At 43.0% G+C, this 11,580-nt stretch overlaps 1 protein-coding gene across 3 annotated transcripts; it reads left to right on the forward strand.

The window, feature by feature from the left end:
- Window positions 1–5,337: 5,337 nt before the first annotated feature.
- On the forward strand, window positions 5,338–8,278 carry LOC120828422 (uncharacterized). Of its 3 annotated transcripts, XM_040191983.2 has the most exons (6): window positions 5,338–5,774; window positions 6,308–6,608; window positions 6,774–6,943; window positions 7,471–7,620; window positions 7,725–7,890; window positions 7,973–8,278. In XM_040191983.2, the coding sequence occupies exons 1-6, from the start codon at window positions 5,643–5,645 to the stop codon at window positions 8,188–8,190; spliced, it is 1,137 nt and encodes a 378-aa protein (XP_040047917.2). In that variant the 5' UTR covers window positions 5,338–5,642; the 3' UTR covers window positions 8,191–8,278. The 3 variants fall into 3 exon arrangements, with proteins under 3 accessions (XP_040047917.2, XP_040047914.2, XP_040047915.2); XM_040191980.2 differs by having other exon boundaries at window positions 5,410–5,774; window positions 6,308–6,943; XM_040191981.2 differs by having other exon boundaries at window positions 5,502–5,774; window positions 6,329–6,943.
- Window positions 8,279–11,580: the final 3,302 nt, after the last annotated feature.

An 11,580-nucleotide genomic window follows, 5' to 3' on the forward strand; every position in this document is an offset into this window, starting at 1 on the left:
CACGCAGCTTTTCAAGGGTTGCCGTGGCAGCGGAGGATGTGGGGCTGAAAAATCTAATTCAACACTAGAAGCCCTTTCAGGACAAAACAGGGGGGGCGAGGGGGGCTTTTGTTTAACTCCTTCAGAACGGACTGAGGGAAACATCAGAGGAATATTGGCCACAAATTACTACCACAAGAGAGGCAATTATTAGAAAAACGCAATATACTATGTACCAATAGTAAAAATACAGTTCAGGTTGAGAAGAAGTTAGTTGGGTGGTTTAATCTCCAACCTTTTGTCATGTTTGATAAAGGCATTACATTATATTAACCACAGCTCCAGCCTGTTTTCATGGACCCTAAATGTTTTACAACATTATGTCCAGCATTATCCAGCAGGTGCTGCTGAAGTTACTGTACTGTGCGTTCCACACAAGCATCATCTGACTCCACACAGCTCACAGAGGCCCGAGGACCGGGATGCGTTGTTGTATTGCAGCCGTTTGTGTGTGTTGTGTGCATGTCATATATAGGTTAGGCTGCTGTCTTCTTTGTATTTGGGTGAAGAAGAATCTTGAGCAAGGACTCAAACTGACAATAAACCACATCATGATCTACTCTACCAGCTGGGGTGTGTATTTTGTGTGGGTCTGTATTGTATTTGCCAGTATGGAAATGTGTGTCTTTCTGCTTGTTTTGCACATGTGGGGAAATACACAGTCACATTATGGGGACTAGCTTTGATTTTGGGGGCCAAACAGGGACAAAATATGATATATTGTCATATATTGTCGCCACAAAGAAAACAAGATGTGAAAATGTTACTTTGAGTGACAGGGACACAACAAATGATCATCTAGGCCCACTGCTACATGCAAAGTCAAGCCTACGATTGATGGATTGTGGCGTTGAAGCTAAAACCAGTAGCAATCATCATTCTCAGATAAACAGCAAACAGACTGACAGTGTTACACGTTTTTGTTGTTGTTGACTGAATATCACGTGTGTTGGATTGGCTGTGTCTGTATGAAGTCCTTCACATGGGTTAAAGTGTCTTGATGAGACCAACGCAGGTCAACAAGCTGCTTTATATGAGAGCTTGTGCTCAAGCAGAGTGGTGCTTTGAACTAAATGCTAACACTGAGCCTGTTTTTAATGTCTAAGCAGGGCTGTGGTGTGGCAGGCTCAACATTACAAGCGGACCGATATCAACCCCCTCGCTTTCAGAGGTCTGCTGCAAAAAGGCCTGCGGCTTCACACCTCTTCATTTGCAACACAGAGTAACAGGCAGTGACACGACCTTGCCCGTAGGCAGGGATGATTTGGGTGGGGTCGTGTTATGTGACAGGATTAACAAGTTCCTGTATAAAACTTCACAACCTCAGAAGCTCGCAGCAAACCAGATCAAATGGCTAATATATTTAAACATAAAAAGCTCTCACATGCCATATAAAATCTATCTATCTATCTATATACATACATGACATTACCGGTAAGTCAGTGATAATGACTGATTATCATAGGAGTGTCTCGATGGGTCATTCAATTTGTTAATTTGACAAACTTAGCATTTGTTAGTTAGATAGCTCATGCTCGCTAATTCCACTATGTTTCCCTCGTAACATGACAAATGGCTACACAATAAGCAAAACGGTAGGCTGGTTCAATTCAATTAATTTTATTTTGTATAGACCAAAATCGCAAATTATACATTTGCCTCGGAGTGCTTTACAGTCTGTACACATGTGACATCCTCTGCCCCGAAACCCTCACATCGGCACAGGAATGAATGAAAAACCCTTCCTTGGGGAAAAAGGGAAGAAGCCTTAGGGAGAACGTCAGAGGAGGATCCCACTCCTGGGATGGACAGACTACAATGGATGTCATGTGTACAGAATGAACAATGTAAAAGATGTATAATACATTCAATTCCCATAACCTCTTGCTCACTTTATTATTATTTTGCTGCTGCGGCGTGAATTACCACAAATATTGCAATGTTCAGTTGTCAAGTCTTATATGTAGACTGAACATTTAACATTAACATTTATATTTAACATTTACATTTATATTTACATTTATATTCAACATTTATATTTACATGTAACATTTACATTTAGGTGAAACATTTATATTATTTAACAACTTTGTGTTACTGCCAAACATTATCCTTGGAAAAGTTATTGCTTGAATTCACATGAATTTCTCGTGAAATGTTTGAAAAAGTGACATATGAATATTGTCGTGCTTTTTTTTCTCCATATGATAATGCTAAATGTACCAAAACTGCGCAGGCTTTTAGAACGTGCAACATTATACATATACTCTCTTCTTTGATCCACATGTCATATTGAATTTAGCAATGAGAGTAGGCCTGCTGTAATATATAAGTTAGTCATCCACTCATACATTTGTTGGCCTGCGGGTATAAAGTATAGGCTCTCTCTCTATATCTGCACCATTGATTATGCGAACATAGGCTGTGGCTTCCTACCATGTCTTGGCGTTCTCACACCTCCTCAGCTCTCTGACACCCCGCATTGTGATGCACATCTGTGAGTTGGCTGTTTGTGTGGGAGTGGGGATGTGCATCAATGGACTGAAATTGAGAGGTTTCACCACTGCCATCGGTTATACGATGTATTTTCTTGTTATAATCAGTACTGGATGTGATAAGCCGTAAAACTACCGCATCATCCTACGTACTAGTTTCCTGTCCAGTGGGAGGCAATGTTGTGGCTAATGGGGAAAGGAAAGCCCAGCACTGTCCTTCAACCAAAGTGAGCAAAAGTTGAAATGAGTGTGCAATAGGGTGGGTGTTACTGTCAGTGATCTGGTGACAGGAGGAAAGAGAAGCTGCTGGCCGTGAGAAAGTGGCAGAGCGCTTCATTTGTTAAGTCTCCTGACTGAAACCACCGCCAGAAGCCACAGCGGCAACACACATAAACACCAAAGTGCTGAGACTGTGGCCTGACAATCTGACGCCTCTCCTACGCAAATGAGTACAAAAATGCTTGTACAAATATCAGTTAGCTAGACGTGCTCGGTGTCCTACAGTATAATATAATGATGTTTCTGCGTTAGGATGGTGTCTGTGCATGTGTTCACTCCGTTCCCGCCGTGTTCTACAATAACTCAAGTACACTACGGCAAAACATATTGTTTTCACTAGATTTCACCTGAAGAACATCATCAGGAAAGCTTTCTCCAGCACCACACAGACACTATGATGAAACTGCTTCCACAGGCTGAGCAGTACTACCCATGATGTGTGAAGATATCTTAAAGCCACACAATCTAACCTTTGCGGAGCAGCAGCCACGTCAACTGCAAATTACAGGATGTCTGTAAATGCAAAAACACATTACACCCCGTAAAAGAAGAGTCTTGGGTCTCTGTAATTCTGTTATACATCAATATCTATCGAAAGTTCACAAACAACGGCTAACTAGCTACTGGCCAAACCAGGCCAAATACAGTGATACAAGTATTCAATTAAGCAACGTTGCGTGAGATTATTGATAAATTAAGACTGGAAACTTTGAGAGTTGTGTGACTTCTGAGAGAAAACTACCGTCTCACTTTAATGTGTAAAGGTGGCCTTTTTGAGGAAATAAGGTTGTAAGACACCAGTTTCCTCTTTTTTTTGGATTACTGGTTTAGAAGCAAAAGTTAGTAGAACAGATCACATGTTAGTACTTGTTTTGAAGGGTTTGGTACTAAAACCAAATGTTGCATCCCATAATTAGTTAATGTTAGTCTTAGATAGTTGGTTAGACGGCAGTTGGCAGCTATTCGTTATCCTAAAAGCAGCACTCATTCATGTATGTATTCAACACAACAGGTAACAGGCTATATTCCTCCCACTTGATATACATAGTCGGATTTAAAGACTCAAACTAGCGCCCCCCCCTCCCCCTCCCAGAGTTTCAGGTTCCTAGAAAGGCAGTTTTCTACCACCATCGGGGGGGAAGAAGAAGCCCCTGAACCCCCCAAAACAAATGAGGCAGAAACCCACCGAACCCACCAGCCCGTCTCAGCTCCCTGCGCCACTCTCGTCTGCTCTCCCCGACAGCCCCTGGGAGAAGGCTGCGAGCCCCCCACCACATCGACCACAGTGCACTAGCATGCCTCTACTCGTGCAGAGCGAGGCGAACTCGGCTCCGCTTTGATGCTTTCACGGCACCAGGAGTCAAATGAGATGTTTGCATAAATACAGCCACATTGAGAAACGCTTTGGTTTCAGCTCACATGCACGTGGGCCTTGATGATTTGATTTTAATCTGCGGTCAGATTTAGGCCTCATTAATTGTTACCTCGATTCAAGATACCTTTGCGAGTGTGTTTTGTAGTCTTTGTACCAAGAATTGACACCTTTGTTGGTCGTAGTTATTGAGTTTTTGTGTGTTTACTCACAGCAATATGATTATAGAAATATAGTACTGTATTCTTTAGTGTGGTTTCTTACATTTATTTGGAATAAATATGTTATTGTAGCACTCACACATTTAAACAGTGCACCCTGTCTCCTGCTTGATGGTGTCCCCACACCACTGACCTGCACTCTCATTGCTCCACTGCATTTTATGGGGGAACATATTTGCCCTTCTTTCCGTTTAAAACACGTAGTCAACCAACTACTTGTTTTAGTTAAGGCAGCTACACTACTTGGTCAGGTTTAGTAAAGCACTGGTTTGACTAACATAAGTATGTTTGTTGGGGTCTTTACGTTAATCAAAACAAGCGAAAGATGACTTTTGTCTCACACTGGACATAAACAGCAGTCTCCAAGTCCTGTGTTTCTTTGTGTTGTTGTATTGTAAAATATATGAGGCAAAGTGGAGATTTAGACTTAAAACAATTAAAACCAAGGTTTTATGGTTCATCTCTGAGTAGGATGCGGCAAAGTTAATAGTAAAAGTTAAAAGTAAATAGTTCCATTCCTGTAAATAAATATTTGAACGGTTAATATTGTTCTCAAAATAGTATTTCATCACGTATTTGGAAATGTTGTCTAATTGATAAAGGTATCTTTAATAAAGACATTAGTGCTTATTTGCATAGATACCGCTTTTTGGCAGTATTGTTTATTTCTAATTGCTAATAATCGAAGAGCTACATGTTACTATATCACTGCAGATGTTATTTCTTTCCAAAATGTGAGTTTAAATAAATGATATTTAATTCAATAATTTCTGCATCTTCCTGACAAAAAGGTTAGGGTGAAAAAGTCTGAAAGTCTCCCCGCCGCTCATTAAAAGAACTGTGTGGGACTTCACACCTGAATAATAAAAAACACCCAGACATCAAAAAAAGTGAGAAAGTATGAGATATTCAAACTTTTCAAAGAATGCTCAGTGTATTTATGGGTTTACCCACACGACTAGTTCCTGTAGTGCTTTATTCAGCAGCAACACAACCGTTTTGCACAGTATTCAAGTTTCTCTTATTCTTGGTTACTCAACTCTGCTATCGTGACACCTTTATTCACAGTGAGCCCTCAACCTTGAGTGTAGAGAAGACAGAGGTGTTGTCATGTCATTGTTCCACTTTGCTGTTCAGAACAAGGGAAGTCAACAGAGAGCATATTTTGAAATAGTCATAGTTACATAATAGTCCTTTTTTTTAAATATACTTTTTGGGCCATTTTTTACCCCTTCGATGCCTAAGACCGACAATCCTCTGCAGCCCTTTGACATCAGATTGAATCTCTTCGTCTCCTGTCATCAGTTGATGGGAGTGAGAAAGAGAAAGCAACAAGAGAGGCTCCCTGTTCAGCTGCACAAGACAGAGGTAAGATCGACACTTCAGCTCTCACCGATCATCTTTATTATTTCAGAGGCTCATGCACAATAAAATACAGAACATAGATCAGCAGAAAGGTTTTGGTAAAAGGAATTTGCTCATTTGCCACGTGGTTCTCTTGTGTTCTCTCTCTTTTGAGGCTTTTCTTGTTCCTGCTCTTCGTATTAACTGACAAAATGACCGACAACTAATACCAAACAAGTATAAAGAATTCATTTCTTTTTAATTTGATGAATATTTCTCATTTATTTGTTTCATTTAGGTAATGTGGAACTAATGTTCTCAATGTCTAAATAGCATACACGCAGCTCAAATGGAAGTATAAAACGTGTAAAGTCGGGTTGTCCTCAGTGAAAGCCCTGAAGTCTTTGGTGCAGGTGTGCAGGGCTGTGTATTTGCTGAGGAAACCTCAAGCTTTGGCATTGTAACTGAAGATGTAGCGGCAGGTGTGCCACATGGGGCTCCAAACGTGACTTGAAAGAGCAGATTTTTCAGACCCCTCCCCGGGTTTTACTCTGCAGGATTTGTCCCCTCGTCTCCAGTCACCTGCCTCAGTCACAACCATGCCGCGGTCGTTCCTCGTCAGGAGTAAAAGGGCCCACCTGCTCGGCCTACCCAAGGACCCCTACAGACAACACCAGCAGCCCCAAACAGACAACCAGCCCGTGCAGCATGAGCCAGGACAGACCAGGGGGTGGCCCCAGGATGCTTTGAGCTCTTCGCCCCCCAGGTTAGGGGTAAAAGACCTGCTGGCTTGCTCCCCAGGGGAGGTGGATGCAGTCTGTTCTCACAGGAACTCTGCAGATGAACCTTGGCATTCAGGTACCCAGAACCTTCTAGTTAGCAAGCGTGAAGTAGGTGTCGTTGACATAGCAAGTATCTCAGTCCTGATTTTTAGTGCGGCTCTGTACTCCACAAAGACCCAAAAGAAAACGATTGCCTGTAAACTAAGATCATTCCAATCATCCTGTCATGTTCTAAAAAAAGTGCCCGTGGAGAACAGCAGCGACCCTCTGAGGGTCTCGCCTTGGCCGGCGGACAGACACCAGGTATCCGAACGAGAGAGACAATTGGAGGCACTGGTCTACTTGTTGCTCAACCACACGTCGCACACCGACCTCCAATCCCCGATCAGCGAGTGCCGGCTCTGTGGAAAGGTAGGAGGCCTGCGCAATGTCAGGATATTCATGCTTTATCTCAGTCTATATCTGCAGCCATAACGAAAGAGGAACCTTTAGGTAAATAATGATAAAAGTAACATGTCAGAGGGTGACGATAAAATGTGTGCTGATCAACGAGAGTGTGTTTGCAGTTATTCTTTTCGTGGTGACATTTTGTTAACAAAGGGGGGGGTTGAAAAGGTTAAGAGGCTTTGCTGCGGCACGGTGAATAGTTCAGATCAAAGATAGGCATAATAAATGCTGCTTCATTTAAGCGTCAATATCTATATCTAAAAACCTTTAAATGTTTTACGTCAATTATATAGACGATATATATATACAGCAGGGAGGGGGGGTGGGGGGGTAAACCCTGGACCGGTCGCCAGTCTATCGCAGGGCTGACCGAGACAAATAACCATTCACTCTCACTTTCACACACCTACGGGCCATTTTAGATCAAGTAAACTAACCGGCATGTCTTTTGATCCTCCTTTTCTTTTCTTCACTCTGTCCGTCGCCGTCAGTCTCTTTCAGAACTTTTGATAACAGGAGGTGACCTGCAGGCTCATCTGCAAAACAACGTCTCCGGCCCATTGTCAAGATCTCCCGCCGCCTTCGGCGTGCCCCTCATGCCCTTTGGCTTCAGAGCGATAGGCGGCTACGCCAGAGCTAAGGTACGCCGAGAAAGAGGTTTTCGTGAGTTTAAGGACAAATACATTACTCCTCATGGATTTCCTGGTTTGTCCCGATGTCAAAGTCAATGTGTTTGCGTATCCAGGAGCGTAGCTTCAACTGCAAGGTGTGCGGGAAGGCGTTTAAGCGCTCATCCACGCTCTCCACGCACCTGCTCATCCACTCGGACACACGGCCCTACCCCTGCCAGTACTGCAACAAAAGGTTCCACCAGAAGTCGGACATGAAGAAGCACACCTTCATACACACGGGTGGGTGAACAGAGCAGTGGGGCGAACTCGTGCTGTGGAAACATTTAAACTCACTCAAACGCTACGCGCTTCCCTCCCACAGGCGAGAAACCGCACGTGTGCAAAGTGTGCGGGAAAGGGTTCAGCCAGAGCTCCAACCTCCTCACCCACAGCCGAAAGCACAGCAGCTACCGGCCCTTCAGCTGCCCCGGCTGTCACCACAGCTTCCAGCGCAGGGTGGACCTGCAGCGCCACCAAGAGACGCACTGTGGCTATGGAGACAGGCACAGTCTGAACAGAGAGCACGAGGCAATGGGCTGACAGCGAAATTACATTTGTAAATAATGTTTGATAGTTTAATGGTCTCAATTCTCACATGCTGGATAATAAAACCTGATTGATTGAAAAATATTGTTATTGGTTTGAGTTTTATATTTGAATAGCAAAACACTTTTGTTATATATTTGTAGCTTTCAGTGAACCAACTCTCAAAAGTCATTCATGGACAATAATGTGGGCTGTTATTTTCTGCCAGAAAACAATGTCAAGAGGACCGTTTTCCAATAACGTCATGGAATCTCCCTCAGAAAGTTTTTGAGATGTGATTGTACTTTGTGTGTTAGATTTCCCTCATTATTGGATGTAGCACCCTCATTACACTGTTAGCTCAAGGCTAGATGATCGATGATGATGAAACCATGTGCTTCTATTACTAGGAGGTTCATTTCTGAAATTACTCTCTAAACGTTTAAGCAAAGAAAAAAAAAATCTATATTCAGATTTAAAGCTACAGTGAGCGACATTTTCATTTTCAGCAGAGCAGTCTGCCAGCTAATTGTTGTGGTTTTACAGATGGATGCACCCATAATGTTTTGGACCACTCTCGCTGCTTCCTTTAGGGTTGTTTTCTTTTTGCAGAAAAGCTCTACATTTTTCTTTTTTTTTTTTTTAAAAGCCGCTTTGCACAACCAGCTCAGCACCTCACTACGGAAAGAAACTGGGTGATTAGCTGGTGAACATTTTTATTCAGGGGTTAGAATGGACAAAACAGAGTGTTGCGTTGAACACAACAACATGAAAACACACAGTTTACTCGGTTGTACTGTCAATCTAGATTGTATGTAAAGCACACCTGTGACTTGTATGTGATTTGTGAGTGAATGTGAGGCGACATGCATCTCAGCTCGTTTAATACATATTTTATGGCCACATATACAATTAACAGAATTCACACTCAGAATGCAGTTGTCCAACTGGTTCACAGTTACAAACAGTGACAGACTGTTCAAACAGGCCCTGTTTGCCGCTCAGAGCATCTTTGACCTTGTGCTCCGTCTCTCGCCAACGCCAACGAAGTGATGATGTGTGTCTGCGTTTGAGCCTCTTCAACCAAGTGTAGATCCCGCCCGATCCAGAGGCACGTCGCTCCGTGTGACGAGTTGCTGCCCCTTTGAGATGACTCGATGGCTCGCGGGCAACAAGCAAACATGGTTCAGGATGCGGCGATGAGTAAGCGCGCGTTCGCACTTCTTCTGCAGAGCGATGAACGATGCAGAAGAAGTGCACAAACAGGTCTCCAGCAGCTGTGCTACCTCACACACACACACACATGAGCAGTTAGAACCTCTGTCCCAGTTCTCCTTTCTCAGATTTGCAGGAAATCCTGCGAGAGATAAAAAGAATAAGAAAACAGTTTAGACCTATTTGATACATCGGAGTTGAAATCTGCAGGTGTTCGCCTAATGCCGATACATTTTCTGAAACTGCCGGCGCTTTAAACCACAGCAGTTTATTTTAAAACACCGGCACTTTGCAAGCTTCTAGAAATGTTGGTTAATTTGAACAGAGAGGAAGCTTTACGTGCAGTTGCAGGCATTTATTTTGAAGCATTAAGATGGAAATTTATGTCATGTAAATAATAAGATAATTACCAAAAAATTTGTTTTTTAAGTAGCTGTCCGTCCACCGTGTTAATGGGATTTATAAAGGACAAGCAGTTTATCAGATGCAGAGCGGAGAGTGCGGGTTGGGATGTCGGGTTTGACCATGTCCTGGATGTAAGCTGGACCCGATCCATTCACAGCATGGTACGTGAGCACCAATGTTTAGAACTGGATGAGCCACCGGTAGCCAGTGAAGAGAGCGGAGGAGTGGAGTAGTGTGGGAGAATTTCAGAAGGTTAAAGACCAGTCGAGCTGCTGCATTCTGGATGAGCTGCAGAGGTCGAATGGCGGTAGCAGGAGACCTGCAGGAGGGAGTTGCAGTAGTCCAGGCGTGAGATGACAAGAGCCTGAATCAGCACCTGCGCTGCCTTCATAATACCGAATGTCACCAAAACAAAAGACAACAGTTATCACTGGGTGAGATCAATGCTCTGCTTCTTCTAAGTGCAGATGCATGCTGGTTCAACAACAACCCGGCATGACTGCTGGGACAGTTCTTGTGACTCTGTCTAGGCCAAACTTCAACGCATTAGTCACACAGTGCGGTGCTAAAAAAGGCCAGCTGCAGGAGATTTGGAATATTTCCTAGTGAAGAGAATTTTCACTTACAATCCAGACCTTTGACTTTGTGGACGCTTGCGCAGAGGAAATGTGACAGTAGATTTGTTTAATGTCCTCACAACACAGTAATGACATAATGGTTCTTACCATCTCTTACTTAAGAGAGAGAGAACAGCCCATCTGACCCCCGACAGTGAGGTCACCTTGAACATTTCACTGCTACTGATACTGATGACCCCTCCTGCAGCATGCTGTGACAGAAATATTCAATAATTACACACTGCATTATAGTTTCAGTGTTCACTGTTCACCTATTTTAAGTTTTGGACTCATGATGGGATTGGACATGCAATTTAAATATTTCATTCTGACCTGAGGTAAATAACGAGCAGCGTTTTCTGATATTTTAGAGACAAACTAAATTGTCCATGTTTAAGAGAAATTTGACATGGCAGATTTAAATAAAAGAGTGAAATTTCAATAATTACAGCTCATAACGGCGCTTACAACTCATAACGGCGGTTACAACTCATAACGGCGGTTACAGAGCATAATCACATGGTTAAGCTTCCATGATCAGATCGTATTTCAATACATAGTTCCTACAACCGTAATCCGTCTCCAAAGGTGGCGCCTGCTCTCTCCCCAGCGAAGTAGTCCCTGCGGTTAGGGACGGTGGCGGAGGGGCCAATTAATGTCTCGGTTGTGGTTTTATAAACAGTAAAATGATCACATTCAGTGCCACATGTTGCTATTTTCCAAGCTACAGTGGCATTATTTGTCGATGCGGTGTCCAGGCTTTGGTCATACGTGGCGTGGTCTCCCGCTCTAAAACTCTTTTTCCTACTCTTTTGGCCTTTTTAAAACCTGAAGTAAGCCCAGTCAGACTCCATATCAGATCTTTAACGCTGACACAGAGGTTTTGGGGCGAAGTAAAAGGAAAACAAAAACAGTTTTTGTTCTCTGGGCTCATGAATGCAAAAGATGGAAGATACGAGTTACACTAAGATGAGGTAACTTTTTTTGATTCATGGGCCCCTGAACAACATTCATATAAATAAATTAACACGTGTCCAGTTTACTTCATGTGATAAGAACCATCAGAGTTCACCGCACCGTAGCTTAGTGTGTTAGCATGCTATCGTTTGCTAATTAGCGCTAGACAAGGCTGAGGCCGATGGGAATGTTGCAAGTATATAAATGGAGA

Source organism: Gasterosteus aculeatus, chromosome 11 (assembly GCF_964276395.1).
Source record: "Gasterosteus aculeatus chromosome 11, fGasAcu3.hap1.1, whole genome shotgun sequence".
NCBI lineage: Eukaryota > Metazoa > Chordata > Actinopteri > Perciformes > Gasterosteidae > Gasterosteus > Gasterosteus aculeatus.